At 26.6% G+C, this 19989-nt stretch overlaps 5 protein-coding genes across 5 annotated transcripts; 3 read left to right on the forward strand and 2 right to left on the reverse strand.

The window, feature by feature from the left end:
* The first annotated feature begins 1439 nt into the window (after positions 1-1439).
* Positions 1440-3992, forward strand: LOC103580921 (trypsin-1). Its single transcript, XM_008562854.2, has 2 exons — positions 1440-1509; positions 2518-3992. The coding sequence occupies exons 1-2, from the start codon at positions 1464-1466 to the stop codon at positions 3309-3311; spliced, it is 840 nt and encodes a 279-aa protein (XP_008561076.1). The 5' UTR covers positions 1440-1463; the 3' UTR covers positions 3312-3992.
* Positions 3993-4076: 84 nt separating this feature from the next.
* On the forward strand, positions 4077-6477 carry LOC103580920 (hypodermin-B). Its single transcript, XM_008562853.2, has 3 exons — positions 4077-4188; positions 5310-6079; positions 6237-6477. The coding sequence occupies exons 1-3, from the start codon at positions 4143-4145 to the stop codon at positions 6276-6278; spliced, it is 858 nt and encodes a 285-aa protein (XP_008561075.1). The 5' UTR covers positions 4077-4142; the 3' UTR covers positions 6279-6477.
* Positions 6478-6567: 90 nt separating this feature from the next.
* Positions 6568-9819, forward strand: LOC103580919 (trypsin beta). The gene is made up of 2 exons (XM_008562852.3): positions 6568-6907; positions 8038-9819. Exons 1-2 carry the CDS (start codon positions 6862-6864, stop codon positions 8814-8816), a joined length of 825 nt encoding a protein of 274 aa, XP_008561074.1. The 5' UTR covers positions 6568-6861; the 3' UTR covers positions 8817-9819.
* A 122-nt stretch (positions 9820-9941) lies between these two features.
* Positions 9942-13854, reverse strand: LOC103580918 (UV excision repair protein RAD23 homolog B). The gene is made up of 6 exons (XM_008562851.3): positions 13347-13854; positions 13207-13279; positions 12260-12419; positions 11775-11972; positions 11003-11352; positions 9942-10322 (listed from the first exon to the last, which is right to left on the reverse strand). The coding sequence occupies exons 1-6, from the start codon at positions 13410-13412 to the stop codon at positions 10063-10065; spliced, it is 1107 nt and encodes a 368-aa protein (XP_008561073.1). The 5' UTR covers positions 13413-13854; the 3' UTR covers positions 9942-10062.
* Positions 13855-15919: 2065 nt separating this feature from the next.
* Positions 15920-18944, reverse strand: LOC103580917 (uncharacterized). The gene is made up of 7 exons (XM_008562850.2): positions 18411-18944; positions 18220-18345; positions 17486-17594; positions 17255-17417; positions 16969-17179; positions 16194-16313; positions 15920-16122 (listed from the first exon to the last, which is right to left on the reverse strand). Exons 1-7 carry the CDS (start codon positions 18793-18795, stop codon positions 15926-15928), a joined length of 1311 nt encoding a protein of 436 aa, XP_008561072.1. The 5' UTR covers positions 18796-18944; the 3' UTR covers positions 15920-15925.
* Between the last annotated feature and the right edge of the window lie 1045 nt (positions 18945-19989).

Here is a 19989-nt window from a genome sequence, read left to right on the forward strand (position 1 = left end):
ATTTTCGACAGAAAAATTATTTTTTTTTCTAGACTAAAATGAATTTTAAAAATTTATTGATTAAAGCTCTTTTAGGCCAATAGATTATAATATGATTAAAATAAAAAAATTTCAATAAAACTGGTTATATCAGCTAAATAAAATTTTTTTTTAATAAATTTGAAGTCCATGGGATTATAAAGGTACGAAAATAGTATATTTGTGCTTAAAATCTTTTTATTCAATAAAAAGAAAACAAAAATTTTTTTTAAGCTTTTTTTTGAGGGGGGTCGTCGTGCTCCAGAAAAACAATTTTTTTTTTTTTAAGTTTTGGTAAACCCTTAATGTTCGCTTCAGAAAGAACCAAATTAGTTTGATGTATAGATTAAAAGCCATAAAAAATAATTACCGGCTTGAGGGGGCCGTCGTGCTCCGTCTTCCCTACAGCCATCTGAAGAGCAGCCGCTTATTAATTCCCGAAAATACATTTTTCAAAATTGCTGCAGTTACAACTCAAAAACAAATCATCCGATCGATTTGGTTTATACCACGTTTAGTTTTTTTTTCCACGGAGTGATTTCGGAGTGGTGTGGATTTTATTTCAACCCCTATTCAGTTCGATTTGCAATTTTAATTTTAAATTAAATTCCCTTTGGAGTGAATTTCATTCCGAGCAGGGGATTAAAAAATAGACAATCATCTGCTCTGCATTCACTCCGCGTTCACTCCACTAATTTTTTACGGTGTATAATAATTATAAATATCTATATACTTTAAATTTTGTCTTCCATCATAATAAAATATAAGTTTTTAATTTTTAATTAAAGATAAACCTAAAAAAAATTTATTATCATTAATAAATTAATAAATGTATTAAGATAAATACATTGTAACTTTAAAAACATAGATTTTGTAAGAGTATACCCTAAAGTAGTGAAAGATAAGCGTACATGTACGATTATTTATGAAAGTATGTGTAATCAAATTAAGACGAGTCGATTAACTGAAGAAGAGGTTACCCGAGTTATACGATTACGTAAACAATTATTAACAAATTATGGTATTAAAACAAGGTAAAAAATCGAATTTCATTATTCTTGACATGAAGTTTTTATTTTCATTTCAATAGACCTAAAAATATTTTATTTAAAGGATACAGGATTTTTATATGGAAGGAAATATTTGAAATGCCGATGGAATGTTTAAAGACTTTGACGATAAAGTTATTTAAAAAAATATATTGGTATCAGTAATATATGAGTTTGATAAAATTCTATGAAGTAAGAAGTCATTAATATAGGACTAAATCTTGACAGTTATTAATATTTAGTACATATTTCTCAATATGAGGTTTAATAAGTAACTCTTTATATATGAATTAATAATATTAGTAAGTATATGTACCAGATAACTGATGTTAATATAAAAATAAGATGCTCGGTAAAGAAAATAATCATAAGCTTTCTGACAGAAGCAGCGTAAAGATGTTCAAGTCGGTGATTGTTTTTTGTCTCTTCATCATTTCAACAGGTAATTTGATTGTTATTTATTATTGTGGGAAAGATCAGAACACGTCAGAATATCTAAGCGAGTTCTTTATTGTTTATTTAGCAGTAATTATAATTTAAAGCAATTTATTTTGGGTAGTTACAAAAAATATGAATTTTATAGGAACTTTACAATGGAAAAAAATGTTGGAAAATCCGAAAGCGCACTCCTCAATCGCTCATTTTATTTTTAATCATTACTTTTATTTTATAATATTAATTTATTTTTTTTTAATTATGAATTTTTATTCAACTGATAAATTATCAATTTGATTCTTTTATTTCTTATTTTCAGTTTAATATTATTTTATTAACATTTTTTTTAAATATCCCGCCTTTTTGTCTTAGATGTCGCTTTTTTTTTCAAACCTATACTGTTACGCTAGTGCTGCGCCAGTAGTTGATGTAGAGAAAAAATGCAAAAAATAATAACAGTAAAAATAAAAATGGCAGCTAAATTTTTCGTTATTAATTAGTTTTACGTTTTTAATTAATTACAATTAAACTAAATGGATTTAGATAGTGATTTTCCATAGGGTTCTTGTGATAAAAAATACAAAGATAATAAAAAAAAGTTAGGCCGATTAATTGTGTCTATCGAGAGTTATCGTGTTTACGAAGTTTCATACGGTACATCTGACAGCACTGGTTTCTTGAGTTAAAATAATTTATTTTAAACTAATAAAATAACAAATCGACTTAATATTAGCTAAAAATTGTTCCATAATCAATTATCTATATGCTAATATACAATTTGACCTTTTTTAGTGTAATTAAAAAAGAGTAGAAATATTTTTGTGTGAGTAAAATCGTGGGAAAAAAACCCATTTATATAAATCACCCTCAGTGCTTTTATGCTTGAGGTGTGCAAAATTTCTATGATAAAAAAATTTTTTTTATATCCTGTCGGGATCTGGGCTTCCTTATTTACCAATTTCAATTTTTCTTTTTAAAATTTTAACTAAAATAAAAATTAATTATATTGTTACAGTTGCAATTCCAACCTCTTCAAAATGTATACAGTACACTGATCGACTTTACGATACACCACAACCATCAAATAATGATTATAGTAATCAATTGGCACCGTATTTAGTTAGTATAAGATTAAATAATGTCCACATTTGCAGTGGTATAATAATTACACCAGAGGACATATTAACATCGACACAGTGCGTCTATTATTTTTCCGTTGTAGTTGGATCAACTTATCAAATGCTTTCAGTTCACCTTGGAAGTTCAAATCGTTATAGAAATGGCTCAATACATTACATTTCATCTATTAAAGTGAAGGAATCATTTTCAGGCAAACGTGGTCAAATACCAGTGTATGATACTGCATTAATTCGTCTTACAGAGCGTATCATTTTTGATGAAACTTGTGATCGAGCTTGTATAGGTGAAAGAAACTCTGAAAAATCAGCAATTATTAATAAGCAGGCGGTTGTCGCCGAGTGGATTGACAACAAAATCGAAACATTGAATAATTTACAGTTAACTAATTGGACTATTATTTCGGATAAAGAGTGTAATAATTATTATTCATTTATGGATCAAGTGACTAATGACGCAAAGTTTTGTGCAGTCAATATGGATAGAGATGGTGATGTAAATATGTGTCCTGGTGATTTAGGAAATCCTTTGATGGTGGATGGTAAACTTGTTGGTTTTAAAATGTGGCGAATGGGTTGTAATTTTCCCGAAGCACCGGCTATTTTTCGATTTATTCATTATGACGAGTATTATGATTGGATAAAAGATAACATTCACGGGAGTTTATGCTAGTTTAGCTATAATAACTATTTACCCTGATTAAACAAAACCATTTACTCAATGATGAATGGATATCTATTTAACATTAAAATTAAATTGTTTTGAATCATTTCTAATCATTTTGAATTGTTTTTTTAATTAAGTTAAAGAGTATCAGTACAAAATGAGTTTTTATAATCAAGACAGAAATTTCATTTAATTAATATGAAATAATTATTTCATTAAAAATTATTAATCCAATTTATCATTTTTGATCCAAACATTACCAATTTTCGAAATTGATTAATGATATCGCCAAAATAATAAAAACGTTTTCAATTTTGTCAAGATCTGTAAGAGTTATCGAGATGACATGTGAATATATGTTTGCTTAAAATTTTAAAAAATTAAATATATCGATGATGGAACTCATTTAACATAAAATTTTCCATTAAATTACTCTTGACTTAAAATATCTAAGTCATTTATTTAAAAAAAAAAATAAATCACATTCATTATAACAAATATTGTTATAATTTCAATGATTTTATTTTTTGCTTTTATCTATACTCCGTAAAAAAAAATAATCAACTTGAAGTTCTGGGAGTCCCTGGATCATTAATTAGTTAATAAAATTTTAATTAAAAATATCTTTAACGTATATGACCTTGATGATTTTTTGTTCGTTCGATTTAAAAAATATCATTAAAAGACAATAAAGCTTATTTTTTTAAGTCGCACTAATGTATATTTTTATATTAATAATTGTCATCCGTATATCATATATATAAACACTATATATAACATATTGTCTAACAATATTTCTGTACATTGGTCAGTAAATTTAATTAGTAAATCATCAAAATGAACTTACAAGCTGTGTCAATTTTTTTACTTACAATAGCCACTGGTAAATATAATATACTTTAATTACTTTAATCTGTAGTTTACATTATATATAATTTTGTTTTTGGTCGAAATTTCGAAACGGTTGTACACGGAAAGAAATTTATGGTAACAATTACAATATATTATGGGAATGGTTCCCTTAATGCATGGTAACCGGTTTTTTTTAATTGTCGATTATAGGAACGGTACCCATATATATTATAGTAATCATTACTATAATATTATAGTAATTGTTACCATAATATCATGTATGGTAACCCGTACCATAATCATATGATAATAATTCCCATACATTATGGGAATGATTACCATAATATATGGTAACATTTACCATAGTATAATGGGAACGATTACTATGATGTTATAGGAATAGTTACCATGATCCATAGGGTTTATTCTCATATGCACTTAGAAACCGTTACAATATGGTTATAGGATTGGTTCCTATTTGTTTATGGAAATTATCCTTACACGCTAAAAAAAAATGGTAATACTTGCCACCTTAACGAAGTAACTATTCCCATCCTTACGTTTTAATGATTCTCATTCTTTTATGTTAACTTTTCCTATTCGAGATGGTAAGCATTCTTATCTAAATAGTAACTATTATTATCCGTGATGATAATCATTAGAATGTAAAATCAAAATTTTTCAGACACAAGAAATATTACTATCTAGATGGTAACTATTACTATCGGCAATAGTAAGTATTACTATACGATAAACAAATAGTTAACAAGAAAGCATGTTAATGATTATCACATACAGATGGTAATCATTCCCTATTGCCAGATGATAATAGTTAGCATCTCTTTTTCAGCGTTCCCATACCTATGGGAACTTTTCCCAGAAAATATGGGTCTATATCCCATAATTCCAAGTAATCATTACCATAACAGTATGGGATATTTCATAAATGTACTAGGAACGGTTACCATAAACTTCTCTCTGTGTACTATTCGGTGCGACCAACGTGGTATTTTTTTACAAAAACTGTCTGTACATTTACAAAAAAAATTACTTTTTCGCTACAAAGTAGAGTTTCATTTTCCCCCACTCTTCTCTACATTAATAAAATAAATAATTTCCTCATAAATATTTTCAACAAAACAAAATTTACAGCTGTGACATCAAAAAACCTAAATTTCATACTGAATAACACACCGACAATTGAAAAAAACCTACTGACTATCGAAGAAGCTCCTTGGCAAGTCAGTATTCAAACCCACGGTGTCCATTTCTGCAGCGGAGCAATACTAAATGAAGAATGGATCATTACATCAGCACAATGTATCATCGACAATCTAGTTTCTACATCAGTAAAAATACACGCGGGCAGTTCAAATCGTTATTACAATGGATCTACTCACTCAATAGTCAAACAAATAAAACACGGATCCTTTAAATTTAATGAATGTAAAATTCCAATTTATGATATCGGGTTAATAAAATTACAAGATAAATTAATTTTAGACGAAACTCGTCAGCCGATTAAATTGAGCCGCGGTAATTTAATACCAGATAATAAACGGGTTGATGTAACGGCTTGGAATGATTATTTTAACGATGACAGATTTTCAGTTTACATTGAGAAAAATTATTGGGACATCATTCCTGAAACTGAATGTGGAAGTTATTATTATTTTCTGAATAGAATTCCTCCTGGTGTCATGTGTGGGGTTAATGCTAATAATCTTATAAATAATCCTTGCACTGTTAATGAGGTTGGTTACCCCATGGTCGTTAATGGGTACTTAGTTGGTATTAAATCATGGAAACCAGATTGTTACATTTTCCCTGAGGCGCCGGCTCTTTTTACAAATATTACTTCTCATTTAGATTGGATTAAAAGTAACACTGGAATAAAACCAATGGAAAATAAATTACTGCCAGTAAGTAGTCAGTAGTTTTGTTTATTGTCAAAAATTTCAATGTTTTAATATTGTTAAAATTTTTGTAAAAGTGTAACAATAAAATACAATGCTGATCAGTTAATTTCATAAAATATTTAATTAATGGACAAATATTCATCAACTATTTGTATTACAGAAGCAAACTGAAGATAACTACTATCAGGTCATAAGATTTTGACCCTAAATTTGAAACATGAATAACTTGCGTTTAAAAAATCGCTTTAGAATGTGACATATAAGTATAGTTCAATAAATTGAAGTCTCCCTGATTTAAAAAATTGATTTACTCAATGCCCCATATGAAAATATATGAGTATTTTTGGAACTTAATCGATTAATTGTTGTATGAAATTGTAATAAAATTTTCCTGAAAGTTATGCCATGAGAGAAAATGCAACAGTTAGATTTATTTAAAATTTATGAAAAATAAAAATTTTTACTCACGGAGATTAAAGTTTCATAAAATAAGCGCATGTGTGAATCCCATTATTTGTAAAAGAGTAAGTGGAAAATAAAAAAAAGTCGAGTGGGATTAACCTAAGAAAAGGTTATCCGGGTGAAGGTTAGAGATAATTAACACGCGTAACAAATCGTATTGCTTCTTAGCAGTTCATTTTTGTTTTCCCTGCCGGATATCAATAAATATTTTATTTAAAGGAAGTCAGATAATCTGCAACAGATAATTAATGTGACTACATATAAAAAGAAAATTTTCAGCGAAAATACATAATTATAACCTTTTTAATAGAAGCAACATAAAGATGTTTAATTCAGTGATTAGTTTTGTTTTCTTCGCAATTTTAAGCGGTAATTTTATTATTATTTATTGTTACTAAGAAAATTGGAACACGTTAAAATACCTGTTAATACTCTTTTAAAATGAATTAGTGAAAATTACTGACCATCAGTAAATATTCCCTGATTTAATCAGTGATATACCTGTGACTATTTTTCTGTTAATTTTTAGTATATAGCTATAATAATTTATCGGATTTTTTAGGCAAGAGATTGTCAGTATTTTTCACTGATCATCAGTACTTTTCAGTTTTAAGCCCTAGGTTTATATCACTTAAATATTGAATCAGTGAAAAATACTAATCAGTGAATAGTTAATTGCACAAATAGTCTCGCAAGTATATATCACTGATTGAATCAGTATAATATACTTGCAACTATGTCCTACTAAAAATTTACTAATTGTTATCATTTTTACTGACCATCAGTACTTTCTAATTTTTACTTTATCGTCATAAAAGTGAATATTTTCCTTTAATTAATCTATAATATTTCATCCATATTTTTGGTATTTCTCATTGTAACCTAGGTTTATATCGGTCAAAAAACGAATCAGTGAAAAATACTAATCAGTGAATACTAATCAGTGAAATAGTTAACCGGATAAATAGTGTCCCTGGTATATATCACTGATTGAATCATCAGTAACATACTTGCAACTATTTCTTACTAAAAATTTACTAATTTTTATCATTTTCACTGACCATCAGTACTTTCTAATTTTTACTTTATCATCATAAAAGTGAATATTTTCCTTTAATTAATCTACAATATTTCATCCGTATTTTCGGTATTACTCGTAGTGCCCTAGATTTAAATGGCTCAAAAAACGAATCAGTGAAGAATACTAATCACTGAACAGTTAACTGCAGAAATAGTCCGAAGTATATATCACTGATTGAATCATCAGTAACATACTTGCAACTATTGCTTACCAAAAATTTACTTATTAGCACTTTTCACTGAACACCAGTACTGTTCACTGATCATCAGTACTTATTTTCACTGATCATACGTACTATTTACTGATTAACTTAAAAAAAAAATTATAAAATCTAGCCTTGAAAAAATTTTCGTGTCTCAATTTTCACTTATGGTCAATCAAAATTAAATTTTAACTACGACTAATTCAATTGTTACAGTTATAATTCCAACATCTTCAACTTCTATACAATACACTTACGATACTCAACCACTATCTCTCCTAAACGATGATAATAATAATTACTTAGCGCCTTATATGGTCAGTATAAAATTAAATGGCGTCCATATTTGCAGCGGAGTAATAATTACCGACTGGGATATTCTAACATCAGCCCAATGTGTTTATTCATTCAAATCTTCACTACCAAATAAATTATTTTCAATTCAAGCTGGCAGTAAAAATCGTTATAAAGATGGCTCAACATACTATGCTCAGTCAATTGAATTACACGATTCATTTAAAATTAATGACTGTACCCTACCGGACGGTAATATTGCGAGAATTCGTCTTTCACATGCTATTATTTTTAATGACACCCGTAATCGGACTTGCATAGGGTTAAAAAATATTGAAAAATCAGCTGTGATTAATGAGGAGGCCATTGTTGTCGAGTGGATCGACAAAAAAGTTGAGGCTCTGAATAATTTGAGGTTAAGTAACTGGAGCATCATTTCAGATGAAGATTGCAATAGTTATTATTCATTTATGGGTAATGTTACAAGTAATGCACGACTTTGTGCGGTTAATAATTACAAAGATGGCGACGTTAGTAACTGTCCTGGTGATTTAGGAAATCCTTTAATGATAAATGGCGAACTTGTTGGTATAAAATCCTGGAGAATGGGTTGTAATTTTCCTGAAGCCCCGGTTATTTTTCGAAATATTAGATTTTATTATAATTGGATTAAAGCTAAAAGTTATGGAGCTCTATGCTAGTAGAACATGAATGCAATAATAAAAATTTATTTGAAAATTTTGCACGAAAAATGAAAATTTTTGGAATTGAATTTTTGGAATTAGTAGGGGCGTTATGGACCTCACAAAATTTTTTTGGACAGCCATTTAAAAATTTTTTTTTCGGAAGCTCATTTTATCGGTTCTTTTATTTTTTTTTTAAATCAACTTGAAGAATTTTTTTATGCAACTCGACGTGTGAACAGAAAATCAATTGACGCCATCTGTTGGCGAAATTAAGAAGCAACTAAAAAGTGGAAAAATTAATTCGAAAAAAGAAAAAATATTGACGACGTATATACATTATAATCATTTATATTTTCTAAATTATATATATTAACAAAAAAAAATTATTATTATTATTCTAACTATTAAGTTTTCGGAATTGAAGCTTTCCATTGGAAGGCCGCCATTACAAATTTTTTCCTGCATGTAAAAGCAAGGAAGGTAAAATTGGCCTAGTAATTTTGTAAATACCCAGAGATTTTATGGACCTTGTCAAAATTTTTTTTTTAAATTTTAAATTGAAGGGAAATTGTAACCAAGTTTTTTTTTGACAGCCATATTAAAATTTTCTTTTGGGGAGTTTATCTAATCAGTTCTGTCATTCTTTTTTAAATCAATAGGACATTTTTTTTATACAACTCGACATGCGAACAGAATATGAGTTAGCGCCACCTGGTGGTGAAGTTGAGAAGTAATCAGAGGAATTAGAAATTAATTCTAGAACGAAAAAAAAAATTACGGCATATTCATTATAATTTTTATTTTCAAAATTATATATATTAACAAAAAAATTATTATTATTATTACTATTATTATTATTATTATTAATATTATTATTATTAAGAAACACCACACTAATAAAAAAAAATTACATTTGCAAAAAAAAAGTCATTTATTAATAATAATTAAGTGAAGAAAAAATTTATTTAAAAGTTACATTTTAATTATTTTTGAACAAAACTAATTAATTACTTTAAATATAATTTATTTATTATTCATTAATTTTTAAGCTAATTGTCAATTTTAAACAATAAATCAATAAATAAATTTTCAAAAATTGACATTTAAACTTTTTTATTACTTCGAAAATTTAAATGCGTTGAAATTTTCCAAACTGGAAAAAAACTTTTTTTTTTTAGTTTTTATTACTCATTAATTGTTATTGTTAATTGTAATCAATAAAATTGTTTATTATTATTATTTATTTTTTTTTTTAACATATTCAATCATCAAGATTTTGTGATAATAAAAAATTAGCAGCGAGATTCTCATTTTTTTCACAAGCAAAATATGCTTGAAGTGCTAAATGTTCTGGGAAACCTAGTGCTTTTAATCGTTCGACAGCTTCACGGTCTTGGGGAGAAATTGGTATGACTCCAGCTCCTGCTGGATTGACGGCATCTGCACCGGCTCCAGTTCCTCCGGTACCACGTACGGCTTGATTTGATCCTGTCAATGGTGCTCCAGCACCAGCTGCTCTAGCTAGAAAATTTAAATAAAATAAATAAATAATCAATTACTTTGGTCATGATTTTAAAGTTTTACTTATTGATCATTTATTTTTGTGTACTTTGACACAGGTAGTGTTCATCAGAGTGAAATTCTGCGTTGAATGAGTACCCACATCACTATGTTTAAATTTTCAAATTTTTTTTTTTGAATTTTTGAAAAAAAATAAAGTGCTCGGATTATAAGGTTGTGGGTACTCATTTCAATGAAAATTTACTGTACTTTAAGATAGTAATGGTAGAAAATAAAATCTAGAAAATTAAAAAAAAATTTATGATGTAAAATTTCATTTTTTGGATTTTTACCAAACCGAGTAAATTTTTTACCTTTTTTAAGTTAATGAGTTTACTCAGTATAAAATTTCCTGTTGATTGAGTACCCACATGACAATATTTAATTTTTTCAAAATTTCAATTTTAAGATTTTGAAAAAAATTAACGTACTTAGAATATAGTTTTGTGGGTACTCATTTTACAGGAAATTTATCGCACATCAACATGCATATACTTAAGTATCTCAAAAATGAAAAAATATTCACATATTTATACATTCTTATTCCCAAGTTCAAAAATTTACAATATGTAATTAAATTTTGTAATATTTCTTCCCCATGAGTGTTCCAGTTTTGTTACTTAAAAAAAAAAAAAAATTACCCGGTTCATTGAGCATACGAATAAATGCATCCTGGTTTTGAGAAATTAATTGCAACAATGCAGGATTCGACTGTCCAATTTGTTGCAAGACAGCATTAAGCAACTGAGGGTTTTGTTGTATAACATCACGCATCTGTTGAAACTGAGGCTGGGAGCGTAAAAATGCAAGAGGATCACCACCAGCTTCACCACCTCCTTGTTCAAGAATAGCATCTGCACCTTCTGGCGCATTGTCATCCGGTAAATCGTCAAATAATTGTGCCGGTATTCCAGTTATTAAATATTCGACAGCACGATCAGGATTATTGTAGCTTGCACGTAATGCTTGTTCAACTCGTTCACGTTCATATCTATTAAAATATCATATATATATATTAATACACATGTCTATCTATATTATCGATATTCAAAGTGAATGGAAAAAATTTTCAGCTGCCGTTTAAAAAAAAAAAAAAACATTTTTTGCAGGCAAAATAGGGCATCCTCTAAAAAAGGTGAAAAAAAAATTTCTGAATATTAAATAAATTGTGAATTTTATGATGCTCAAAATATATCGATGTGGGTACTCAAACTTCATAGAATCATCTCTTGAATAAAACTGTACCATCAGTTTTTTCAAAAAAAAAAAAAAATTTCGAAAACGGTAAAAAAAAAAATTTAATTATTTTTACAAAAGTAATCTTAGAATGTTTATAAAAAAAAATTTTTTTATAAAATTTTGGGAGTACTCCATTTTACCCCTCCTACCCCTATATTTATTATGAATACATACCCCATATCCATAATATTATTAACCATAGTATTGTAAGCATCTCCTGTAAGTAATGCACTTTCAGGTTGATTTCTAGCTGCAGCTTCAGTTATCGCAGCTACAGCAGATGCTGCAGCAGCAGCTTGTTCAGTTGGCTGTTGGACTACTGGAGTTGGTCGGGTTACAGGTGATGGTTCTGATACTGCTGCTGTTGAATCTCTATTTAAAAAAAAAATAAAATCCATATAAGTATTAGAAATTAATTAAAGTGTAATTATATTTAATTAAAGCCAAAATTAAAATTTTTTAGTATCATAACCGTGACGAACGGTAAATTTCCGTTCCAAAGAATACCCACAACCTAATACTTTGCAAACTTTAATTTTTTTTGACAAAAAAAAATTAAATTTTTAAAAAATTGAATATATTGATGTGGGTACTCGTTCCAGAGGAAATTTCGACCTTGATACCAATTGACACCTGAAAATTTTGAATGAGTAAATTACCTGGATGTACGTTCTTTAGCTGCAGTAGATGATGCATCTTCTGTTGGGTTACTTGTACTTGTATTATCGGCTACTTTGGGCTTCGTTACCATAACAACAATAAACTTTTTCTCGTCAATATTATATTGAGATAAGGGTTCATCGTCAACTAATATTTTACCTGTTCAATGAATTAATAATTAATAATCTGTAGTTGAGAAATAAATTTGGGAGTAAATTTAATTTTTTTTACAGTAATTTAACTCTCAAGAGCTAAATGTTAGAGTTATGAAAAAATCGTTGAAATCTTTCTTGTAGGCAATTTAATTTCCTACAAAATTGTACTGGGTCATTTTTATCGTAACTTTAATAGTTTAGTCGGAGTTTAAATTTAAAGATAAAAAAAATTACTAAGAATTTAATTTTCTTGGTCTATCGAGTAATTTGATTTAAATTTAAAATTCCAAGTAAACTATTGAATTTACAGAAAAATTGGTAGGGACTTTTTTGTAGTAAATTCAATTCCCCACAAAATTGTATTGAGTCATTTTTGCCGTAACTCTAATAGTTTACCCAGAATTTGAAATTTAAAATCCATAATTTTTTATTTTTAATTCCTCAGCCAATTAAATTAAAATTTCCAAGTAAACTATTAATTTTACCCCAAAATAATTAGACATACATTAAAATGTAATCAGGCCTTTTTTCTCGAGAATTTAATTATCTACAAAATCATTTCTATACATGTTTGTCATATATTCATTAGTTTACCCAGAATTTATATTTTTTTGAACTAAACTCCAATTTTTTATTTTCCATTCAAAAAAAAAGTCCGAGGAGCGCGCGCGTACTATGAATTTACATAAACAATTTATCACATATATTTATATATATATATATATATATATGATAAATTAATCACATCAATAAAAATCACACGTAATACTTCTATATGCACATATATTTACCAGCATAAATTAATTTTTGATGTAAAGCAGGAAATTTTTCTTGGACTTCAATTTTATCTTTTAACTCTTTTACCTAAAAAATAAAAATAATAGGTTAATTATAAATAATAATGATTAATTAATTAATAATAAATAATTACCGTTTTACTACTGTCTATTTCAATAGTAAAAGTTTGTTGCTGTAAATTTTTCAACGTGATAATCATTTTGGATTATTTTGAGGTTATAAAAGCACACACCACAAATAATATTGTATTATATATTAGAATACATATATATTTATTAAAAATATATAAAATATTTGAAGCACTTAAATTGCGCAAAATTATATTATTTTTTAATTTTATCACGAGTTTTTATTTAAATTTTACTAAATTTTTTTTTTTTATATTGAAATTTGATATGAATTTTTTGTCCGATAAAATAAAGTATATATATATATTTGTCTATGTATATGTAATGTGTGGTTATGTATATGTATATATATGCAATGAGTCGGCACACAAAAAAAATCACAACCACTCGATTTGTCTCCTGCGCGTGTGTAAAAGAATTTATATTTCCTTGTCTAGTTACAATTTATAGTTAATATATATTTAGTATATGTATATTTTGTTAAATAACATTAAAATGGATCAAGTATGAACACAGGGGGTCAAAAATATATTTAATTAATTTTTTTGGCAGTTTTTATTTAAGTTTGTTTACTTATTTGTAAGATGGCGCGAGATTTTTAATTTGAATTATTGGCGGGAAAATTTGAATTGTTGATTTGTAGAATCCTAGTAACACAGGGTGCATTTGGATATGCTCTAGCTCTAGGTCTAGTCAAGAGTTGTCATTTACTAAAAGCTAGAGCTAGGGCATTTCCGAATGCACCTTAATAAATATAATTATTGACACAGTAATTTTTGATAAAATTATTAAATTACAATTTTGAAATTTCGCGCCAAGTTGGCGCTACTGCGCGTCGCTGTATTCAACGTTCAAGTTTTTGCTAAAGTGGAGGGTGGTCGATGAATTGCAAAATCGATTGCTACACATCAACTGACGGTTCAATAGCGGCAGTCAGTATCATCGAGAATGGCAGTAGTAGTCCAGATCCTTCTTTACGTTTGAACTGAAACACAGTATTGCAGTTACGTCGCGTAATTATCCATAAAATTTATTGTTCATAGTTATTGTTTAATTAAATTGTGCAGTGTTTGTAAAATTTAAATTGTGCAAAGTGTCTGTGGTGCAGTTGAGTGTTGAGTGTTCAGTGCTAGTGTAGTGTTGCTGATGGCTGATGCTGATATCTTCCAAGTTCCTGAGCAAAATCATCTGGCATCGTCTGGTGGGAAATAGCAGTTAAGTGACGTTTTTTAGCTGCAATACACTTGGAGCAATTTAATTCAAATCTCCAAGTGTATTAGGACACCCTTCTGCATATTATTTCCCCACCAAGGTTTGTTCAAACACTCAAGTGTTTTTTTTTTTAATTTTTTGAATATTTTTCTATCATATTCTGCCGCCATTTTATTTTGATACACGATTTTTATTTTTCTCCAATTTCTAATAATTTATTTTCCAAAGATTTAAATTTACCGCGCAAGTAATATAAATAATTAATAAATTGATTTCTTTTGGTGCATTATTCGATGATCCAGCTACTGCTGAAGCATTTCCGAATACATCCACACAGACTACTTTAAGCTGTCTTTCAACTGGATAAAACAAATTTTTTTTTTTGTCTCTAAGTCACCTTTTTTGGTTTAAATAAGATATGGGGATATTGGTCATGAGTTTGAATGTAGCAGACATCAAATTTTCAATTATTAATAAATTGAGTAAATAATTAATAAACTTAAATTTAAAAAAAGTGCACTTTTAAAAAATTTTGAAAATAATAAATTTTTATAAATATTATTTTTCAAATTATTTACCCCATTCATTTATAATTTTAAATATGAGTGCGAATGTAGCAAACATCAGACAATTTTTAAATTATAAATAAAGAGAGTAAATAATTAAAAAAATAAAATTTAAAAAAAATGCGCATTTAAAAAATTTAATAATTAATAAGTGCATTTTTTATAAATATCATTTTTGAATTATTTACTCTACTTATTAATAATTTTAAATTTGTCTGATGTCTGCTACATTCACACTCATTGTTGCTCCTCTAAGACAAAGAAAATTTGTGTTATTTTTCCTGTCTTTCGTCAATTAAAAAGTCATTTGGATGACTTATTTTATCACTATTTTTAATTTACTTTTTGCCGTCATTTGTATCGAGTCTTTTAATTACCCTGATAGCCAACATACTCTTAAGTTAACTTAAAGACGGCCGTATTTTGAAGCCAACTTGAAAGCAAATGTTAAACAGCAAAAAGTCGCGGTTAAGTTGACAGCAGATTGTCTGTAACTTGAATTCAATTTGACTACCTGTCTTACTGTTAGACAATGATGTTAAGTTTCACTCGAAATTGACGCCAAATTTTTATGTCAAATTACATTCAAATGACGGCAGTTGATTTGCATCAACTTGTCGTTAAAAGTCTGGCCACTTGAGAAAAGAAAAAAATAGACAAGTTTTTAATGTAAAAATTTTCTTTTTTATTTACAATTGGACGTAATATTTATTACAAATTAATAAATACAATTAAATTACAATTAATTGATTTTTTTTTAAAATACAAATAAATTGCACAATTTTTATAAAATAAAAAAAAATTATTTATATTAATTGAGTGATGTAAATATCACTTTCAGTGGATGCAATTATATATGGCTCCATGTCTACTTGAATTATATCTAAACATATGATAGCTTTGTTATCATTATTGATTATTAATTTTTTATTTTTATTTTTATTGAACAAATTGAGAGATTGGAGATCTTTTGGATCTTTTATAAAAAATAAATAAATTATTCCTGAAAATTTATTAGAAGAATTAATTTTTTTTTTTTTTTATATAAAACAATTTAATTAATTTAATTATTACCTGTACTAAATCCGAGGATAAAAATATTATTGTACATTAAAATTGCTGACACGAATCCATCGATATGATTTTTTAAATCGTGTAAATACCATTCTATATAACATGTTAATAAATAAGGCTCTGAAAAAATAATTAATTAATTAATTAAGAAAAAGATAAATTTTTAAAAGCTTTGATAAATTTCCAAACTTGCGTTAATTACAAAATAAATGATAAAAATTTTGAATATATATAACTTTGATGTCTTATGATTGCAGAGTACTAATAAGAAAATTATCGTAGACTAATTAGTTTTCAAAATAAAATTTACTTCAAAATGAGTACCCACATCAATATATTCAATTTTTGAAAAATTTGATTTTCCAAAATTTTTGAAAAGTTTAGATTTTTAAAACTTAAGCTTGTGAGTACTCATTTCAAATGAAATTCGACATGCTGATAGATTCTAAAATCAGTTTTTTAAAAGAAAATTTTTATATCAAAAAATTCAAAATATGTATTATCGTATTTTTATTTCAAACGACTAATTGACATGTGAAAAATTTGATGTGTTATTTAGAATTGAGATTAAAATTTCTTTTAAAACAACTACCCACATCAATATATTCAATTTTTGAAAAAATTTAATTTTGAAAATTTGAAAAATTGAAGTTTTTAAAATATAGGGTTGTGGGTACTCATTTTAACAGAAATTTACCGAACATTCACATAGTATCATTGATATTTTTTTAAAATTAAATTTTGAAAAGATATTCAGCTAAAAAAAATTAATTACCTGCTACAGCAGTTGCTGCTGTATTATACCAGCCAGCGTGGATAAATTTTATTTTATCACAGTCATAATCCATTGGAAATTTACTTGGTATTTTACAGTATTCTTTTTTGTCATGAAAAGACAATCTTGATCCATTAGATAACGGAACTGTCAGAACAAAATTTTCTGTCCCACATTCATTTTCATATTTTATGAATTTAATTGCAGAAAGCTGTAAAAATTTTTATTGATTTTCAATTAAAAATTCTAAAAAACCTAAATAATAAATTAAAAATTTTTTTTATACTATAATTCCATTAGAATTAATGGCAACAATTTTCTCATTTCTGTCATTTGTATTTTTCATATTTATCTGACAAGTTTGATCAATTATTATTTTATTATTATCGTACTTGTACGATGTAATTAGTCCATTGTACTCAGAAAAAAAATTATTTATTGTTCCAATACTAAAACAAAAAAAAAAAAATTAAATATTAATAATAAACATTTTAAATAATTTTATTTATTTTGTTACCAAATATTTTGACCAAAAAATTCATCACTTGGTATTTGACTTTTAGTATCAAGATTCCAAAATATTAATTTATTTAATAATCTTAATACGGCTATAATTACTTCGGTATCTGTAACAATTTCAATTATCGGTTAGATAACTTAGATACAAAATTTTGAATTATCTAGGTATATAGAAAATTTCGCGCCCTTTAAAACGAATACCCACATGACATATTTATTTTTAATCATTTAAAATATTCACATATATTTATATTCTTGTATTAAAAATATATAAGTATATAGTATAAATAGTAAAATAAATATTGCTTGTGAGTATTCAGTTGAAAGGGTACAGAATTTTCTATCTAAAAAAGTGAAAAAAATTTTTTTTAATTTCGAATTTTCAAAAATTAAAAATTAACAAATAATTTTTTTTTTTCGTTGTTTTTGTGTTATGTACGCGTAGGAAATTGCAAGGCCTTTCAAACGAGTACCAACAACCCATATTTATTTTCTATTATTTCAAACCCATATATATCTCAAGACATTTAAATTAAAATATATGTAAATCTTTGATGATAATTAAAATAAGTAGGTCACGTTGGTATTCGTTTAAAAGCTCTCCTAATTTTCTACAAGTTTTAGACCTTGAAATTTTTTTTTGTCAATCACCGCAAGCGGGGTAATATGGCACCAGTTCAAATTTGTTTTTTTTTTTTTAGATTTCTATTAAAAAAAATTTTTATTAATTACCTGTATACCAAAATACAACATCAGATATATTTTCATCGCATCTAATATTAAAAAATGGTTTATTTAAGTCATTGAAGTCATAAAAATAAACTAATTTCCGATTTGTTATTACGGCAATTAAATTATCTGTAATATAATAAATACATTCGATTATTTATTAAGACTTATGATAGATATTATTAAATACTTACCCCAAACCGAAGTCTTGACAATTCTACCCTCAACAATTGGTAATTTTTCAATCACTTTAAATTTATCCAATCCGGATTCAATTATTTCCGAATACTTGGCTCCCATTCGACAAATTCCCCGCCATATATTTTGATCTCTTATATATAATTGATGCTCGAATGAATATTTCGGAAATGTTTTTTTAATAAGTGACGTTTTATAAAACGCGCCTAATTTTTTATTTGATATATTTTCCCATATAATTGATTTTTCTAATATATTTTCTATAACGTCGTACCATAATTTACAGACCAAACGTAGCTTTAACAAATTTTCTACTTCCGGTACCTCCGATAATATTTTTTCTAATATTTCCATCGGTATATATGTCATACTTTTTGTCATTTTATTTAAAAAATAAAATTATAAAAGATGAGTTGCGTAATTTTTAATAAATAAATAAAAAAAAAAGGTATTTAGATTTTTAAATATTTATTATATTTATATATATTTCATATATAAATTTGAATGAAGTGAAGGCTGGCTCGGGAAAAATAAAATGACAGATCAGATATAAATAATATGAAGTATGCTGGGAATCAAGGGGTTGTTACTTGAAGTTAGGGGGAAGACAATTGAATACGTGGAATATGAAAATTATTTTGAGAAATTCATTCGATTCCACGAAAGATGAAGGAAAGAAGAGAATTAAGTAATAGATGGCTCTGCATGGAAATATTTATTTAAATTTAATTCTTCACATGTCTAATTTTGTAATCTAATTCAATTGGAGTTGGCCATGCAAAAAAAAACTTTTTTTTTTACCGCATATACAATATAAATATACATTTTTATATATAATAAGAATATACTTTTTGTAATATATATTTTATATAAGCTGAACATATACGGACTCGTGTTATATTTTTTTAATATAAAACAAAAATATATAAGAAAATATAGTTAAATTGGCCACATATATTTTCTGATATTTTTACATATATTTTGATCATATATGTTATTTTCATACGGGTTTACTGCATGGAAAAAATTAAGTAATTAGGTTTATTATGCTAAATTTTTAACTTCAATTATCTAGAATGATTGGAACGTTTTTCAGTGTAAAAATAGTTAGGGTTATCATTTTTTTAAATAGAATTAATAATATCAGGATGGTAACAATTACCATGTGGATGATAACAGTTACTATCAGGATGGTAATATTTACTATCAGGATGATAATATTTACTATAATGGATGGTAATTAATATTATTGAATGCTACGAAAAAATTGATCGAAAATTAAATAATTTTCAAGTACTCCTGCAAAATTGTAAATTTTCGAATACAAATATGATGACAAACATACATAAGTTTTATTTATAAAATTTTTACAAGAAAATGACAATTTTTTAAAAGTTAAAATACAAGTATTAAAATTATTTATATTATAAACTCTTCATTGGCGTAGTAGCCCTGTTTTAATTTTACTTTTAAATTGTAAACAAATATTTCAAACTTAAATCCATAATTTAGTAATGTACATTTTATTGTTTAAAATGTTTAAATAAGTTACTGTACAGTCGTCTATATCAGCGT

This window comes from Microplitis demolitor, chromosome 4 (assembly GCF_026212275.2).
Source record: "Microplitis demolitor isolate Queensland-Clemson2020A chromosome 4, iyMicDemo2.1a, whole genome shotgun sequence".
NCBI classification, from domain to species: domain Eukaryota; kingdom Metazoa; phylum Arthropoda; class Insecta; order Hymenoptera; family Braconidae; genus Microplitis; species Microplitis demolitor.

Bases quoted from the DNA above. Each gene is read 5' to 3' on its own strand.
- LOC103580919 (XM_008562852.3), top strand. From the start codon at position 6,862: ATGTTTAATTCAGTGATTAGTTTTGTTTTCTTCGCAATTTTAAGCG. The intron at 6,908-8,037 runs GTAATTTTATTA...CAATTGTTACAG, and splicing joins TTTCTTCGCAATTTTAAGCG to TTATAATTCCAACATCTTCA.
- LOC103580918 (XM_008562851.3), bottom strand. From the start codon at position 13,412: ATGATTATCACGTTGAAAAATTTACAGCAACAAACTTTTACTATTGAA. The intron at 13,280-13,346 runs GTAATTATTTAT...TTTATTTTTTAG, and splicing joins AAATAGACAGTAGTAAAACG to GTAAAAGAGTTAAAAGATAA. The intron at 10,323-11,002 runs GTAATTTTTTTT...TAAATTTTCTAG, and splicing joins TCGTATGCTCAATGAACCGG to CTAGAGCAGCTGGTGCTGGA.
- LOC103580921 (XM_008562854.2), top strand. From the start codon at position 1,464: ATGTTCAAGTCGGTGATTGTTTTTTGTCTCTTCATCATTTCAACAG. The intron at 1,510-2,517 runs GTAATTTGATTG...ATATTGTTACAG, and splicing joins TCTCTTCATCATTTCAACAG to TTGCAATTCCAACCTCTTCA.
- LOC103580920 (XM_008562853.2), top strand. From the start codon at position 4,143: ATGAACTTACAAGCTGTGTCAATTTTTTTACTTACAATAGCCACTG. The intron at 4,189-5,309 runs GTAAATATAATA...CAAAATTTACAG, and splicing joins TTTACTTACAATAGCCACTG to CTGTGACATCAAAAAACCTA. The intron at 6,080-6,236 runs GTAAGTAGTCAG...TTTGTATTACAG, and splicing joins TGGAAAATAAATTACTGCCA to AAGCAAACTGAAGATAACTA.
- LOC103580917 (XM_008562850.2), bottom strand. From the start codon at position 18,795: ATGACAAAAAGTATGACATATATACCGATGGAAATATTAGAAAAAATA. The intron at 18,346-18,410 runs GTAAGTATTTAA...ATTATATTACAG, and splicing joins TGTCAAGACTTCGGTTTGGG to ATAATTTAATTGCCGTAATA. The intron at 17,595-18,219 runs GTAATTAATAAA...AAATTGTTACAG, and splicing joins TGTTGTATTTTGGTATACAG to ATACCGAAGTAATTATAGCC.